This window comes from Staurois parvus, unplaced genomic scaffold (genome assembly GCF_062004578.1).
Source record: "Staurois parvus isolate SC_StPar_1 unplaced genomic scaffold, SC_StPar_1.0 ptg000489l, whole genome shotgun sequence".
Taxonomy (NCBI): Eukaryota; Metazoa; Chordata; class Amphibia; order Anura; family Ranidae; genus Staurois; species Staurois parvus.
This window is the reverse complement of record NW_028318285.1, coordinates 1,279,419-1,297,437: the sequence shown is the minus strand read 5'-3', so window position 1 is coordinate 1,297,437 and position 18,019 is coordinate 1,279,419. Positions and strand designations below refer to the sequence as shown.

The 18,019-nt window shown below is 42.9% G+C and overlaps 1 protein-coding gene across 1 annotated transcript in view; it reads left to right on the top strand.

Moving 5' to 3' along the window:
• POLR2B (RNA polymerase II subunit B) overlaps positions 1 to 18,019 on the top strand; it is a 152,921-nt gene that overhangs the window by 101,417 nt on the left and 33,485 nt on the right. The window contains exon 10 of the mRNA XM_089689660.1: positions 4,579 to 4,739. Within this exon, the coding sequence (XP_089545786.1) occupies positions 4,579 to 4,739 (161 nt within the window). The remainder of the gene's footprint in view (positions 1 to 4,578; positions 4,740 to 18,019) is intronic.

Sequence of the window (18,019 nt, the reverse complement as noted above, 5' to 3'; positions counted from 1 at the left end):
TTTGTTGCCCTCTGGGACAGACTCAAATTCCGGTACCCCCTTCAATCGCCACACAACCCCCTTCGCAACCCGGCCTTCTCTCCAGCCTGGTTTTCCCCGCGTTCCTTCACACTTTGGTCCTCAGCTAACCTCCTTAGAGCCCACCATTTCTTGACCAACACAGGACCCTTCCCATCCCTTTCAGAATCTCACTCCCTACTCGCGTCAGAATTCTTTCGTTACCTTCAGCTAAAGCCCTTTACTCCCCCTTTTCCACCACCTCCTGCTCCGCTAGATCCATGACCTTCTTTGAAAGTGCATGCAAGAAAGATCTGCACAGGCGGGGCCTCATCTCTGTTCTTTACGCCCTACTGACCCCAGAGCCTTCCCCCGGCCCCTCATATGTCGCCAAGTGGGAAAGGGACCTAGGCTCCAAGTTGAGCCCAGAAGAATGGGACCGCATTTGGCTAGCAGCTAAATCCTCCTCACAGAACGTGGTAGCGGTTGAGACAAACTACAAGGTCCTGTCTCGGTGGTACTTAGTCCCGGCAAGGATCGCTAAATATACTCCAGCTTGCTTCCCAGACTGCTTTTGGGGCTGCGCGATGGCGGGAATGAATCTCCACATTTGGTGGTCCTGCCCAGTAGCTCATACCTTCTGGGGTATCTTCCACATGCTGTCTACTCTTTTTCAAAATCCATTGTCACCTACCCCAGACATCGCCCTATTCAATCTACGACCTCCCTCGATTTCTAAGCTCCAGTTTAGGCTTTTCTTGCAGATCACAACTGCAGCCAAACAAATTATAGCTAAATCTTGGAAACCTCCATCTCTGCGCATATTAGCGGTTCGGAATAAGGTGACACAGGCTATGATACATGCTAAGGTGGAAGCTGCCATCAGACACAGTCCCTAAATTTTTGTCAGTTTGGTCTCCTTGGGTTGATCACTTCCTCCCTCTGGGTTTTGACGAATCGTTGCTCCTTCCCTAATATCCTCCTTTACCAGAAGGTAGTCTGGAGCCATGTCCCCCTCTCTGTCCTGGAAGTCACACACTTTGTCTGTTCTCTCACCCCCTCCCCCTCTCTCATTATGGTTTTCTCTAAGTTTGCAATAACCGTACCATTACTATAGGCCATTAGGCCTCATGTCTTCATCCGTTATCCTTATTGTAAATGATTTTTGCATTTTACACCCTTTAAACCCAATAAAATGTTTGAAAAAGAAAGATGAACTATCGCCCCAGTCTTGAGCCCGATTGAACATTTCTGGACAGGTCTGAAAATGGCTGTGCACCAACGCTCCCCATCCAACCTGAAGGAGTGGTACTTCAAAGAAGAATGGGAGAAATTGACCAAAAATAGGTGTGCCAAGCTTGTAGCAGGGTGCTGAAGGTGCTTCAACAAAGTATTGAGCAATAGAGCATAATTTATGTACATAATTTATGTACATGTGGTGTTTTTTTTTTTTTTTTTTTTTTTTTTTTTTTTTTTGGGGGTTTTTTCCCATTTATTTTTAATAAATTGCAGAGATTTCAAAACAAACTTCTTTCACATTGCCATTATGGGGTATTTGTAAAATGTTGAGGAAAAAAATTAATTTAATCCATTTTGGAATAAGGCTGTAACATAACAAAATGTGGCAAACGTTGAACGCTGTGAATACTTTCTGGATAGGTATATCACAATTTTTCATTCTCTTAAAACCTCAAGTCCCTTCTGTGGATTGGTAGAATCAACAAGGTGAATATGACTATTCTTCCAAAGCTCTTATACTTGTTCCGAACCCTCCCCATCCCAGTTCCCTCTTACGCCTTGAAGTCATTTCAAAATTATGCTCTATGCTATATCTGGGCTCACAGGAGATCTCGGGTCACCAAACACACTATGCATGTACACTGGAAACAAGGGGGTCTAGGAGTTCCTAACTTTTCTAAATACTATGTGGCGGCTCAAATTGCATCACTGATCTCTTTATATGCAGCACAGCAGGGCCCCTCTGTGGGTCACTTTGGAAGCTCACTTTTCTGGCTCCCTCCGAGATCTAGGCCCACTTCTATCAGCCCTCTAATGGCCCACTCGTTACACATGTGGGTCTCCACTAAATACTCTAGTGGTCTAATATCCCCTCATTTACCACTTCTCCCCCTCTTAGGCATCCCTCTGTTTCCTCCTGGCCTCGAGTTCCCCTGCGCCTTCCATTGGTGGGTTTCCCAAAAACTTCAGTGTGTCCACTTTATTCCTCATTGGTTGTTCTGTTTACACCTGGGCGGAAATAAGGGATACATATCAAGCCCCTCACACTGAACTTTTGATTTTTTACAGTTGAGTGACTTCGACTCTCACAAAGACTCTACGACTCATTTATCCCTATTTGGACACATTTGTTGTCGGACGCCCCTTTCCCCCACACTTATTTCTATCCTTTACTCACAATTGACTAATCCTTGTCACCCTTGTCACCCTAATAATCAAACTTAGGTTTCCAGGTGGGAAAGGGACCTTAAAAGCATCAAAGATATGGGCTGTTGGTCACAGATATGGACAATCCTGACCTCAAGCTCTATCAATATCTTTACAATGGAATCAGCCTTTAAAACTGTTACAAGATGGTACTTTGTCCCGTCCCGTCTAGCTCACCTCCACTCTTCTTCCCCCGATACCTGCTTCCAAGGCTGTATTAACCGGGGAGACATCCTACATACATTCATTAGAGATCCTTGGCATGCCCTTCTCTACCTGAAACTCTCAGGCCTTTAAAAACACCAATTCAAGTTGGCTACATACATATTATTGGTGGCTAAAGAAACTATAGCAAACTATAGCAAAAGCCTGGAAACAACAATTCATATCTTTTTAAAGAAGTATGTTGTCTCCTAGATTTTTTCCTGGTTAATGAAAAACTCTAGCATCCTCTCTGATACCCATGTGAGATTCCTTAAAACATGGACTCCATGCCCATCTTGCTATATCAATAGATAATTTCACTTCGCTATAATTCTGGACGCCCCATAATCTAGACTCAGGCTCTTTCACTGCTCTCCTTTCGATCTTTTCTTGTCTCCCTCCCCTCCTTATCTTTCTCTTCCCTTTTTTTTTTATTATTTTACTGGCTCTTCATGATACATTCCACATTTTTTTGGTTCAACTGTATACTTTGTGCATTTCAGATATCGTTCTCTTTTTGCTGTTGTCCACTGTTCAGCAATGGGTTAATAGTTCTTTTCATGATTCATCAACTTGATATGTTTGATGTTTCTGTTATCTCTTTTGACATGCAAATTACGTCTATTTATGGATATGTTTTCCAATGCCATTGACTGTCACTGTTTGTTAAGTCATTGTTTATATACATGATCATGGTTGCATCTGTTTCTTTTAAACTTAAAACTATTCAATAAATATCTATTGAAAGAAAAGCTAGTTTAAGCCTGTCAGTCTCTAGTTCATAGGTAAAAGCACCTTTTATCTTCAGTGGATTAGAACTGTAGGACTGCAATGTGTTTTAGCCTCAATACTTTTGTGAATCACTATAAACTGTATGTGGGCTAGGACTAAAATGTGAACTTTGGCCAGAAAGTGTTATGGCAGGTGATGCCATTAGATATTTATCTGGAATATCTTCTGGGTGCGCTATCAAGTGCTGTAGCAGATAAATATACATTACCCTTGCCTATATTTTTTTTTTCCACATCAACATGACACACAGTGCAGGGTAACATATGTTATCCGCCCTATGCGTTTGTGCTTATTATTCATAAGTGGAGTAATGTGCTAGCCCCCCTTTTTTTTTTTTTTTTTTTTTTTTTTCTTCCGCTATCCCTTTTTGGTGGGGTGCTGTCATGGTGATTAAGTAGCAAGAGAAATACTAAGTTGTTTTCCTCGTGCTATAGATAATTTTAAAATGTACAAGTGCCATGGGAAAGAGGTTGAAAAATATATCATTTTTCTGTCCATTTACAAATGAAAAGATCATTCTCTGTAGAGATTGTGCAAAGACAGTTAAAGTGATAAGCCCAGAAACAAAAAATTTATTATTTTGCAGCTTACCAATTCTTAGATGTGATGCCTGCTTTATTTTTATTTTTTTATCTTTTTTTTTTTGGTGATCCAGCCAGTAAGCCTGTTTTAATTTCCCTTTGACAGACCAAGCTGTCCAAAAGTGACAGAGGGTCGACTCAAACCGTATCATTAGCAGGGTGCTTACAATAATTCACATTTATTTATGTAAAATCTTTATTCCAAAAGAAACAAATCTGTTGCTGTAACTGCTTAAAATGTTTGACTTACATTTGTTAGTCAACGCCATTTAAATCTGCTATTTCATGAAAAAAACTATATACATTAGCACATAGAATTAAACTAATGTAGCCACCATATTTAAGGATTAGTAAGCTGCAATATATTACATTTTTGTGTTTAGGTTTAATGCCAGTTTAATAGTAGGAACAGTTTGTCATTTTTGGGCTTGACTTAGTTTTGTGTTAATTTTTTTTCTTTGTAAGCAGTTGAAGTGTTTGTAAAATATTTGTACATAATGTGTGTATATTGACCGTATGAATGTGGAAATATAACCAAACGGTTTTCCTCTTAATATAGGTTCTGTACAATGGATTTACTGGTCGTAAAATCACATCGCAAATTTTTATTGGACCTACTTACTATCAGAGGTTAAAGCACATGGTAGATGATAAAATTCATTCACGTGCAAGAGGCCCTATTCAGATTTTAAACAGACAGCCAATGGAAGGTAGATCACGGTAGGTCTTAAAGTTAAACTTAATGGTTTTGGGGCAATTCTAATATTTAAAAAATGTCTTTTAAATTATTTGCAAGATATACAGGGGTTGGACAAAAAAATGGAAACTCTAAATGATTTGCAGGTGTGAAAATGACATGTTTCACATTGGATGTGTTTCAAGTGATGTAACATTCTTTTGCTTCCGCTGTGTGATAAGACACCTAGCTAACAGGTGGGAATCATCACTTTTGTCATTCATTGCGTGTGCTGCTACCAATATAGAATCATGTCAGAGATTACTGCTCTTTAAAGAGGGCACATTGTTGATGCTCGCTTAGTTGGTCCCTCTGTGACTGAAGTTGCCAATTTATTTGCGGTGTTATGAGGTACAGTATCAAAGATTATGACGACATACTCAATTTCTGGGAAAATGTCATCTGATAAGTATAAGCACGGTCGACATGGTCAACTGACCGAAAGGATATTGTGCAGGACTGTAACCCTGAATAAGAAAACATCTGCTGCAAAAGTGACTGCGTAATCCTTGAAGCCTGGGGTTGAGCTCTGCTGTAGACCTCCAAATATCTAAAGTCTCTCAACTGATACTGACAGCTGCCGCTTTCCATACTTTCCGTAATGCTATGCCTATACACTTTTGGGAGTGTTTTTTTTGTTTTTTTTACTCTTAACAACTAACTTTTCAGACACCTACTTAGCAAAACAATCTTGTCCATTTGTAATTCAACAAACTATTTGGTTGAGACTACCTTCTAAGTAGGCCAGGAGGTTTTTTTTTGCTTGTATAGATTCTCCTGAAAACAGCACAGGGGTATTTAACATCTCTCGGGCTACTGGTTCTTATTCTTCTCTATGTGATCAGATTTACACAACTTATAACTTTGACTACCTCGTTTTGCCATGATATGACCTCCCTGACTTAGCCCTCAGGCCTTGTCTTGAGCCCCAGCTCACCGTTTCCTATAACCTTCCAGAGCTGCAGTTTGTAAATTTGCCAAAAAATGTTTCTTGATTTTTTTTTTTTTGGGTTGTTCCTGGGGTTTCTCGGGTGGATATCTTCCTCTCCACCTATGATCCATTGCAGCTTCAGCACTTGGCTACCATGCTCAGCCATCCTCCTTAGCCTTTGGATGTGCAACAGCCTTGGCAAGGAATTTCCTGATATTTTTACCCCCATGTATTCCCTAAGGTAGCACATTCCATCCTTCCATTGGATACACCCCTTACATACTCCTTCTGGCAGGTTAATGCCCTTGCTCAGTAATCTTTGGTAAAATGATGAGTTCCCTACTCATCCCACATTCTATACAGTATATACCTTGACCTGTCCATGATCTTTTAATTAGAACCCTGTTGGTCTGTTGACACTTTGCAGTCTTTGTGCAGCCTTCTGCTTCCGAGGACCCAATTCCTTGTCACTCATTGAGATTTATGCAGGACCTTGCTACAATCCTTCGTTCCATCCAAAGGGATTTCCTTTCTGGTGGGACCCTCAGCCAGTTCTCCTTCTGTTCCCATCAGTTACATTGGACTCACTTGAGGATAGGGGACCTGGAGGCCAGTGTTCTCCTTACCCCCATGATGTTTCTTGTCCCTTAAAAGAAAAATTGAGAAATTTTTAACGACTTGCCCTCCAGAGGATTTAGTTCCCCCTTCCTGACCAGGCCATGTTTTGCGATATGGCACTGCGTTACTTTAACTGACAATTGCGCAGTCATGCAATGCTGTACATACATTACATTTATGTACTTTTTTTCACACAAATAGAGCTTTCTTTCTGTGGTATTTGATTACCTGTGTGGTTTGTTTTTTTTTTGTGCTATAAACAAAAAGACTGACCCTTTTGGAAAAAAAAAAATTATTTTTGACTTTTTGCTATAAAACATATCCAGTAAAAGCATTTAAAAAATCTAATTTCGTCAAATTTAGGCCATAATTTCTTTGCTAAAAAAAATTCCAATACATGTAAATTGATTGGTTTACGTGAAAGTTATAGCATCTACAAATGGTGTATATATACTGGAATTTTTTTTTTTTTTATATATATACTAGTAATGGCGGCGATCAGTAACTTATTGCGGGTCTGCGGCGGGCATTCTGACACTGGATGGGATCTGACTAACTGGCACTAACATGCCAATGACACTAATACAATGACCAGTGCTAATAAAAAGCACTGGGCAGGAAGGGGTTAATATCTGGGGCGGTCCAAGGGTTAACTGTGCTGTTTTACAAAATTATAATAATACCTTAAGCGCTTACTATGGTCAACACTATATAAGTACAGGTGAAACTCCAAAAATTAGAATATCGTGCAAAAGTTCATTTATTTCAGTAATGCAACTTAAAAGGTGAAACTAATATATGAGATAGACTCATTACATGCAAAGCAAGATACTTCAAGCTGTGATTTGTCATAATTGTGATGATTATGGTTTACAGCTCATGAAAACCCCTAATCCGCAATCTCAGAATATTAGAATATTACATGCAATCAATAAAACAAGGATTGTACATAGAACAATATTGGACCTCTGAAAAGTATAAGCATGCATATGTACTTAGTACTTGGTTTGGGCCCCTTTTGCAGCAATTACTGCATCAATGCGGCGTGGCATGGAAGCAATCAGCCTGTGGCACTGCTGAGGTGTTATGGAAGACCAGGATGCTTCAATAGCGGCCTTCAGCTCTTCTACATTGTTCGGTCTCATGTTTCTCATCTTTCTCTTGGCAATGCCCCATAGATTCTCTATGGGGTTCAGGTCAGGCGAGTTTGCTGGCCAATCAAGCACAGTAATCCCACGGTCATTGAACCAGGTTTTGGTGCTTTTGGCAGTGTGGGCAGGTGCCAAGTCCTGCTGGAAAATGAAGTCAGCATCCCCAAAATCTCCTGGTAGACGGCTGCATTGACCATGGACTTAATGAAGCACAGTGGACCAACACCAGCAGATGACATGGCTTCCCAAATCAACACAGACTGTGGAAACTTCACACTGGACTTCAAGCATCTTGCAGTGTGTGCCTCTCCATTCTTCCTCCATACTCTGGGTCCTTGGTTTCCAACTGAAATGCAAACGTTGCTCTCATCAGAAAAGGACTTTAAACCACTGAGCAACAGACCAGGTCTGTTTTTCTTTAGCGCAGGTAAGACACTTCTGAAGTTGTTTGTTGTTAAGGAGCGGCTTGACAAGAGGAATATAACATTTGAAGCCCATGTCCAGGATCCGTCTGTGTGTGATGGCTCTTGATGCACTGACTCCAGCCTCAGTCCACTCCTTGTGAAAGTCCCCAACACTTTTGAATGGCCTTTTCCTGACAATCCTCTCCAGGCTGCGGTCATCCCTGCTGCTTGTTCACCTTTTCTTTCTACGCTTTTCCCTTCCACATAAGGGCTCGTTCACACTAAGCTGTTTTACCAATGCTTGCCAAACGCCGCTATAGCGTTTGGAAGCGTTGGTCCGGCGTTTGCGGATCATTTTTTAATGCTCCGCAAACGCCGCATGCGCGTTAACGCCCCACAAACGCCTATAATGCAGTTTGAGTGGTGTTACCGCTCCGCAAACGCCTCGCAACCGCACTGCAAATGCCGGCGTTTGCGGAGCAGCACCATAGACGAGAAAAAGAGGCTTCAACGCCATGTGCTGTAATGTGCAGAATTGGCAGAGGCGTTTGGGAAGCGGTAAAAACGCTTCCCAAACGCCTCTCTGCCGCCTGCACACAACGCTAGTGTGACGTAGCCTAACTTTCTATTAATGTGCTTTGATACAGCACTTTGGAAACATACAACTTCTTTTGCAATTTCCTTTTGAGGCTTTCCCTCCTTATGGAGGGTGTCAATGATGGTTTTCTGCACAACTGTCGTCTTTCCCATGATTGTGATTTCTACTGAACCAGACTGAGAGACCATTTAAAGGCTCAGGAACCCTTTGCAGGTGTTATGGCTTAATTAGCGGATTAGAGTGGGACACTTTGAGCCTAGAATATTGCACCTTTTCACAATATTCAAATTTTTTGAGATTGTGGATTTGGGGTTTTCATGAGCTGTAAACCCTAATCATCACAATTATGACAAATCACGGCTTGAACTATCTTGCTTTGCATGTAATGAGTCTATCTCATATATTTCACCTTTTAACCTCCCTGGCGGTATTCCCGAGTGTAGCTCGTGGTAAAGTTTCTGTACCAAAAGCGCTGCTTTGTCCTGTCCCCTGTCTGCATTTTGACTGTTCTTTCTGCCTGGAAACTTAGAAAAGTCCATGGCGTCCAAAAAGCGTCCCTTTAGGTCAAAAGCGGGTTTAGATCAGCTAGAGAACAGCGATAGTAAATCAGAACCACTTGCAGAATTGAGTGATGATTCGTGGAGAAATTCGTCATCAGACACTGAAAACCGTTTTTCTGACTTTGCTCAGTGATGTGCGAACTTGGCGCTATATTTCAAATTTCAGTGTTTTTGGTTTGATATTGAATTAAATGTATTATTATTATATTATTATTTTTTATGATTATTTATTAAATTATAATTTATGATTTTGTATTTCAAATTTTATCATACCCGGGATGTTTAATAGACTCTTGTTCGGACAGATTTCAGTGAGTTATTCCTAAAAATTACAGGCCTACAATAAAAAAAACTACATATTTCCATGCAAAATAATGGTACCGCTTTCAGCACCAAAAATCTGAAATAATCATACCGCCAGGGAGGTTAAGTTGCATTACTGAAATAAATGAACTTTTGCACGATATTCTAGTTTTTTGAGTTTCACCTGTATATCAATAAGGTAGCCGCTAGTGCACATAACCCATGTCTCAATAGGGCAAACAGTGAAATATGTGTGTTATAACAGTGCTGTGCTACACAATCATGATCAAACTAAAGTGAAATAAATTAAAAGTGAAAAAAGAATTGATTCAATTCATAAACCAAAAAATAATATAAAATTGAATATGAAATTATAGAATCCCATGAACATCAAAAATAAAAATCCCAAAAAATTAATAGAAATCAAAAATAATATAAAGAAAGTCCAAATATATTCTTCTGTGAACAGTCCTTTCTGTGACCACCAGGTGCATCTACCACAGGAAATAGGTGCACTATATCCTGCACCTTATATCTGCTTACCTCTAACAGTGTGACCTCACATTGTACAATGTTTGGTCTAACTGCACTTTTGGTCCCAATATTATGGACTCTGAAGTTCAACTTGCTGAATAGTGGCTCCAAAACGCTCACTCCAACTGACACCTTGGATCAGCAGTGTTCCTCATAAACAAAAGCTAAACATAGTGCTTTATCCTTTTAAAACCTTTATTTGCGATAAACTAATGCACTCACATTTAATAGGTGCAAACCTCACCACTTAAGAACTCCTCAGACACCAGATGGCAGTGTAGTCCCCATCAGCACAGTCAGTACATCAGATTGAAGCTCCATCCAATCAAAGACTATATAGTAATAGGCAATAGCAGGCCCTGTAAGTGTTAAACAGTTGCCTTACAGTCAGAAGAGTACTGGAGCAGTCTATATCTCTAAGTACTGCTGTGCCAATCGTAACTACGTCGTGACATCATCCGCAAGCTCCTCTCCAGGGGGATATCCAAAACCTAGCCATATTTTGAAATTTTATTTTTAACGTGCGATCTTCCCAGATCTCTGCAAGTTCAGTTGCTATTGTGCCGCTAGTGGCAAGTATTTTGCCCTTTCCAGTACACATGCACTCCAAGGGTTTACGGACCCAGTCAAACTCTGCAAAAGCTTCCCATGGAAAATGGTGATCATTCATCGAGAATTTTTAGATGTTGAGAGATGAGCTCACAAAGCTGTTTTATTGCACAGGGGAAACAACTCGACTGCCCTGTTCTACAAAGGAATGCTCTGGCACTCCTCTTCTGACGAATTATGTGACTTCATTATGGTGAAGCATGCACGTGATGATGTCACTACGTTGACGCGTTTCGTCTGCCAATCATCGTGGGCTTTGTCAGAACTGACAGGGGACAATCTTCCATTCCTTATAGCTTGATATTTGCATAATCTATTCGGTTTGGCTCCCTCTTGTGTTGGAATATCCTCATTGTAATGTTTAGAAGTTTAAATCAAAGTAATAAGAACTGATTCACAGAGATCATTGGCAAATGGCTAACAGAGAGTGTATCATTCAAGATACAGTCAGGTCCATAAATATTGGGGCATCGACACAATTCTAACATTTTTGGCTCTATACACCACCACAATGGATTTGAAATGAAACAAACAAGATGTGTTTTAACTGCAGACTGTCAGCTTTAATTTGAGGGTATTTACATCCAAATCAGGTGAACGGTGTAGGAATTACAACAGTTTGCATATGTGCCTCCCACTTGTTAAGGGACCAAAAGTAATGGGACAGAATAATAATCATAAATCAAACTTTCATTTTTTAATACTTGGTTGCAAATCCTTTGCAGTCAATTACAGCCTGAAGTCTGAAACGCATAGACATCACCAGGCGCTGGGTTTCATCCCTGGTGATGCTCTGCCAGGCCTCTAATGCAACTGTCTTCAGTTCCTGCTTGTTCTTGGGGCATTTTCCCTTCAGTTTTGTCTTCAGCAAGTGAAATGCATGCTCAATCGGATTCAGGTCAGGTGATTGACTTGGCCATTGCATAACATTCCACTTCTTTCCCGTAAAAAAACTCTTTGGTTGCTTTTGCAGTATGCGTTGGGTCATTGTCCATCTGCACTGTGAAGCGGCGTCCAATGAGTTCTGAAGCATTTGGCTGAATATGAGCAGATAATATTGCCCGAAACACTTCAGAATTCACCCTGCTGCTTTTGTCAGCAGTCACATCATCAATAAATACAAGAGAACCAGTTCCATTGGCTGCCATACATGCCCACGCCATGACACTATCACCACCATGCTTCACTGATGAGGTGGTATGCTTAGGATCATGAGCAGTTCCTTTCCTTCTCCATACTCTTCTCTTCCCATCACTCTGGTACAAGTTGATCTTGGTCTCATCTGTCCATAGGATGTTGTTCCAGAACTGTGAAGGCTTTTTTAGATGTCGTTTGGCAAACTCTAATCTGGCCTTCCTATTTTTAAGGCTCACCAATGGTTTACATCTTGTGGTGAACCCTCTGTATTCACTCTGGTGAAGTCTTCTCTTGATTGTTGACTTTGACGCACATACACCTACCTCCTGGAGAGTGTTCTTGATCTGGCCAACTGTTGTGAAGGATGTTTTCTTCACCAGGGAAAGAATTCTTCGGTCATCCACCACAGTTGTTTTCCGTGGTCTTCCGGGTCATTTGGTGTTGCTGAGCTCACCGGTGAATGTTCCAAACAGTTGTTTTGGCCACGCCTAATGTTTTTGCTATCTCTCTGATGGGTTTGTTTTGTTTTGTTTTTTCAGCCTAATGATGGCTTGCTTCACTGATCGTGACAGCTCTTTGGATCTCATCTTGAGAGTTGACCGCAACAGATTCCAAATGCAAATAGCACACTTGAAATGAACTCTGAACCTTTTATCTGCTCATTGTAATTGGAATAAAGAGGGAATAACACACACCTGGCCATGGAACAGCTGAGAAGCCAATTGACCCATTACTTTTGGTCCTTTAACAAGTGGGAGGCACATATGCAAACTGTTGTAATTCCTACACCATTCACCTGATTTGGATGTAAATACCCTCAAATTAAAGCTGACAGTCTGCAGTTAAAGCACATCTTGTTCGTTTTCAAATCCATTGTGGTAGTGTATAGAGCCAAAAATGTTAGAATTGTGTCAATATCCCAATATTTATGGACCTGTCTGTATATACTGAACCAGTAAGCGTCGTAATGCAAAGGGGGATCAAGTCATAAAAGCAAGTTACTATTACTGTATAGAGCTTTAACCATATATGGATATAGGGTCAATAGTTTAACTTTAGCCAAATTTAATGTTTAAGGAAAACCTTAAAATCTAATTCAGTATTCAATCCTTGGAATATCAAAGTTCCCAAAGTATAAATCCAGAACTTCTCCTTCTTTAGAAGAATTCTATCAAAATCACCTCTCCTAGGAGATAAATTGAAGAGAAATATACCTTTTACCGTCAAGGTTTTACCTTGATGTACCGCTTTAAAATGTTGCGCTAGTGGGTTTTCCCTTTCCTTATCTGTTCTACTTTTTTGATCGTTCTTAATATCGCGTAAAAGTTCGCCTATACGTACTCTCAAACGCCTTTTAGTTTTAATTTCTCGCAGGGACATTCAAGCATATATATCACTCTACGCCTTGAGCAATTTATAAAACTTTTAATTTCAAAAGTCTTAGATTTATCTACACTGGAGAAACTTTTAGATTTTTCTGTACGTAACGACAAATTTGGCAATGACCACATGGGAACATCCCTGTGGTCTTTCCCATTTTAGTCAGCCAATTTTCTTTAGGGATTTTTCTAAACTCCGTGTACAAGGATGTCATTTAAGTTAGACGTTCTCTTTGCTACCATTTGGGACTGCAATACATCCCTCACTTCCTTCCACTGTTGGCCAAATTTAGTTATAAATCTGACAGGTTCATTCTGTTTTTTATGATCACTTCTTTTTTTTTTTATTTGTAAGTAGGTCACAACAGGTTTTATTTAATTCTTTAGATTTTGCCTTTCTAAGAGTTCTATGTGAGTAGCCTCTTTCCTTGAATCTCTGATACAGTTGTGCTGTTTCTGCATGAAATTGGGTTTCTTCTGCACAATATCTTCGTATCCGAAGGAATTGACCTGGGTATTCCCTGCTTCAGAGGTTCAGGGTGGTGGCTTCCCGCATGTAACAGGGTGTTGGCTGCTGTTTCTTTTCTATATGTTTTTGTGGTTAAACTATTCCCGTGAATAAAGACGGATAAATCTAAGAATGACATTTCCTTATAGTCATAAGTAAACATCAGTTTAATATTTCTATCATTATGGTTTAGAAAGGTCAAAAATTCCTGTAGTTGATCAATAGTACCGTCCCATAATATAAAGATATCATCAATGTATCTAAGCCACTGGGTGACATGAAGTATAAACCTCTTCAATTTCCCATAATCCGAGGTGAAGACAGGCATAAGCTGGTGCCCAAGGGGCATCCATTGATGTACCACAAATTTGTTGGAAAAAAGTTTCTAAAAATTAAAAACACTTATATGAGAGCATAAATTCCAAAAAGTTTAGAATCAACTCTTTTTGAGCACCCATTTCAGGGTAATGTTGTCCCAAAAAATAGTCTACCGCCCTAAGGCCCCAATTATGTGGGATAGATGTATAAAAGGATTCCACATCAATTCCTACCAGGAGAGTACCTTCTGTGACCTGTATAGTTTCCAATTTAGATAGAACATCTCTTGTATATTTAACATATGACTGTACGGCAATGACTAAGTCCTTAACCAGTAGCCTACAGGGCACTCATGCCCCCTTCCTGTCCAGGCCAATTTCCAGCTTTCAGCGCTGTCACACTTTGAATGACAATTGCGCGGTCATGCAACACTGTACCCATATGAAATTTTTATCATTTTTTTAGACAGAGCTTTATTTTGGTGGTATTTAATCACCTCTGGGTTTTTTATTTTTTCTTAAACCAAAAACCACTGAAATTTTTTGGGAAAAAAAAGTTTTTCCTTAGTTTTTGTTATAAAATTTTGTAAATAAGTGATTTTTCTCCTTCACTAATGTACGCTAATGAGGCTGTAGTGATGGGCACTGATAAGCTGCATTGATGGACACTGATAGGTGGCACTGGTAGGTGGCACTGATGGGCATTGACAGACATCACTGATGGGCACTGTTAGGTGGCACTGACTGGCACTGTTAGGCGGCACTGATAGGCAGCACTGACGGGCACCGATAGGTGGCACTGATGCACACTGATAGTTAACACTAACTGGCACTTATAGGTGGCACTGACTGGCAGCACTTATAGGTGGCACTGACTGGCAGCACTGATGGGTGACACTGAAAGGAAGCCCACATGGGCACTGATATGTGGCATTGATGTGCACTGGTAGGCAATGATATGTGGCGTTGGTGTGGCACTGATGGGCACTGGCAGGTGGCATGGATGAGCACTGACAGCTGGCACTGATGAACACTGACAGGTGGCACTGCTGGGGCTAAACTGATCATCAGTGCCCTGATGATCAGTGCACATGTCCCCTCTGAGGAATGCCAACTACCGGCTCTGCTCTCCTCTTGAGCTGTCAGCCTGACAGCTCGTGAGGAGAGAAATGCCGATAACCGGCATTTCCCTATTTACATGTGATCAGCTGTGATTGGACACAGCTGATCATATTATTATTATTATTATTATACAGTATTTATAAAGCGCCAATAGTTCACTCAGCGCTGTACATTACAAAGGGGGACAGAACATGTGACAGAGCAATACCAATACAATGCAAAACATGAGGGGATCGAGGGCCCTGCTCTTTCGAGCTTACAATCTAGAAGGGATGGGATAGTGGTACAGGAGGAGATAGCTGTGGGGGATGGAGTGGTAGGAAGAGTGGAGGAGGTCAGCAAGTTAGCAGGGGGTGAGGTAGGCTTCCCTGAAGAGATGGGTTTTCAGGGTGCGCCTAAAGGAGAGGAGAGTAGGTGATAATCTGATGGGTTGGGGCAAGGAGTTCCAGAGGATGGGTGACACCCTGGAGAAGTCCTGGAGGCGGGCATGGGAGGAGGAGACCAGGGAGCTAGAGAGAAGGAGGTCTTGTGAGGAGCGGAGTGTGCGTGCTGGGTGGTACTTGGATATTAGGTCAGTGATGTAGTTCGGGGCAGTATGGTGGACAGCTTTGTACGTCAGTGTTAGGATTTTAAATTTGATCCGTTGCGCAATCGGAAGCCAGTGGAGGGATTGGCAGAGGGGGGTGGCGGAAACGGAGCGTTTGGAAAGGTGAATGAGTCTGGCAGCCGTATTCAGGATCAACTGAAGCGGGGATAGCCAGCGGCGAGGCAGGCCAGTGAGGAGGGAGTTGCAGTAGTCGAGTCGTGATATGATGAGGGAGTGGATGAGCTGTTTAGTGGTTTCTGGGGTTAGGAACGTGCGGATTTTGGCGATGTTGCGGAGGTGGAGTCTTGCACGAGTTTGTTAAAGATTGGACTTGGGGCTGGAAGGATAGGTTGGAGTCCAGAATGACACCAAGTACTCTGGCCTGCAGAGCGGGTTTGATATTGGCGTTGTTGGATGTGATGTAGAAGTCAATGGGGGGTGGGGTTCGGGCTGGGGGGAAGACAAGGAGCTCGGTTTTGGAGAGATTCAGTTTAAGGAAGTGGAGCGACATCCATTCTGATATGTCGCTCAGTAGGTGTGTGATTTGGGCAGAGACCGAGGGGGTGAGGTGGGGGGTTGAGAGATAGATTTGTGTGTCGTCGGCATAGAGGTGGTAGTTGAAGCCGTGAGAGTGTATGAGTTGGCCAAGGGAGGAGGTGTAGATGGAGAAGAGAAGGGGCCCAAGGACAGAGCCTTGAGGGACCCCAACAGAGAGGGGGAGTGAGGGGGAGGTGGTAGCATTATAGGTAACGCTGAAAGAGCGTTGTGACAGGTAGGATGAGAGCCAGGAGAGAGCAGAATCTCTGAGGCCGAGGGAGTGTAGTATTTTGAGGAGGAGGGGGTGGTCAACTGTGTCGAAGGCCGCAGAGAGGTCAAGGAGTAGGAGCACTGAATAGTGGCCATTAGCTTTGGCGGTTAGAAGGTCGTTGGAGAGTTTGAGTAAGGCGGTTTCGGTGGAGTGTAGGGGGCGGAAGCCAGACTGTAGGGGATCGAGGAGGTTGTTGTCGTTGAGGTGAGAGCATAGGCGGGTGTAGACGAGGCGCTCGAGGAGTTTAGATGTAAGTGGGAGCAGGGAGATGGGTCTGAGGTTGTTCGGGTCATTGGGGTCCAGGGAGGGCTTTTTAAGTATGGGGGTGATGTGTGCATGCTTCAGTGGGGAGGGGAAAGTGCCGGAGGAGAGGGAGAGATTAAAGATGTGGGTGAGGGAGCGTAGGATGGAGGGGGAGGGAGGTCGTAGGAATTGTGAGGGGATAGGGTCGAGGGGGCAGGTGGTGAGGCGGGCATCAGAGAGGATCTTGGAGACTTCCTCGATGGTAGTAAGGTCAAAGGTGCGGAGTGTTGGGGGAGCTTCAGTATGAGGAATGTAGGGTGGGGTGGGAGAGTAGGTCAGAGCAGTGGTGAGGCCGTGGGAGAGGGGTGAAGAGGGGGTAGCTAAGTGAGGGGGAAGGGGGTTGGAGGGAGTTTGAGCAGCGACGAAGTCCCTGCGGGTAATGTCGAGGGGGAGGGGGGATGATGGGGTAGCTGTGTGAGAGGGGACGGGTTGAGAGGGCGTGTGAGTTGCGGCAATGTCCTTGCGAATTGTGTCAATCTTGTTTTTGAAGTGATTGGCAATATCAAGGGCGGTGAGTGAGGTGCTGGGTGGAGGTGGGGGTGGAGAGAGTAGAGAGTTGAAGGTGGAGAAGAGTCTGCGAGGATTGGAGGAGAGGGCCTTGATGAGGGTCAGGAAGTAGGCTTGTTTGGCTGCGTGGAGGGAGGAGGTGTAGGTGCGGAAGGCAGATTTGTAGCAGGTGAAAGCTTGTTGGGATTTTGTTTTGCGCCATAGTCGCTCCAGGGCACGACTGCGTCGTTTGAGGGTTTTGGTGTGATCAGTCTGCCAGGGCTGGAGCGGTCGGAGTCTGATGTTGCGTGTGGTTAAAGGCGCTAGTGAGTCGAGGGCTGCTGACAGCGCGTTGTTGTAGGCAATCATAGCCAAGTCGGGGCAGGACAGGGGGAGGATGCGGTCGTGGAGTTGATCAGCTGCAGAGTGGAGGGGGGCAGGGTTAAGGTTGCGGAGGTTACGGCTGGTAGTAGTGTGACATTTGGAGGGGTAGGTGTTGGAGGACGAGGAGATAGAGAAGGTGATCAGGTTGTGGTCAGAGAGAGGGAAGGGGGTGTTAGTGAGGTTGTGGGGAGCGCAGCGGTTGGAGAAGACAAGATCAAGGATATTACCGTCGGAGTGGGTGGTGGATTGTATGCACTGTGCAAGTGCAAAGGAGGAGGTTAAGTGGAGGAGACGGGCTGTGTCCGGGTTGTCAAGGTTGACAGGGATGTTGAAATCCCCAAGAATGATGGTGGGTAGCTCAGAGGAGAGGAAGAAGGGTAGCCAGGAGGAGAAGTCTTCCAGGAAGCGGGGTATGGATCCAGGAGGCCGGTATATCACAGCAATCTTCAGGGGGGTTGGGGAGAATAGTCGGACGCAGTGGGCCTCGAAGGAGGAGAAGGCTAGGGAGGGGGGGTTTGGGAGGACT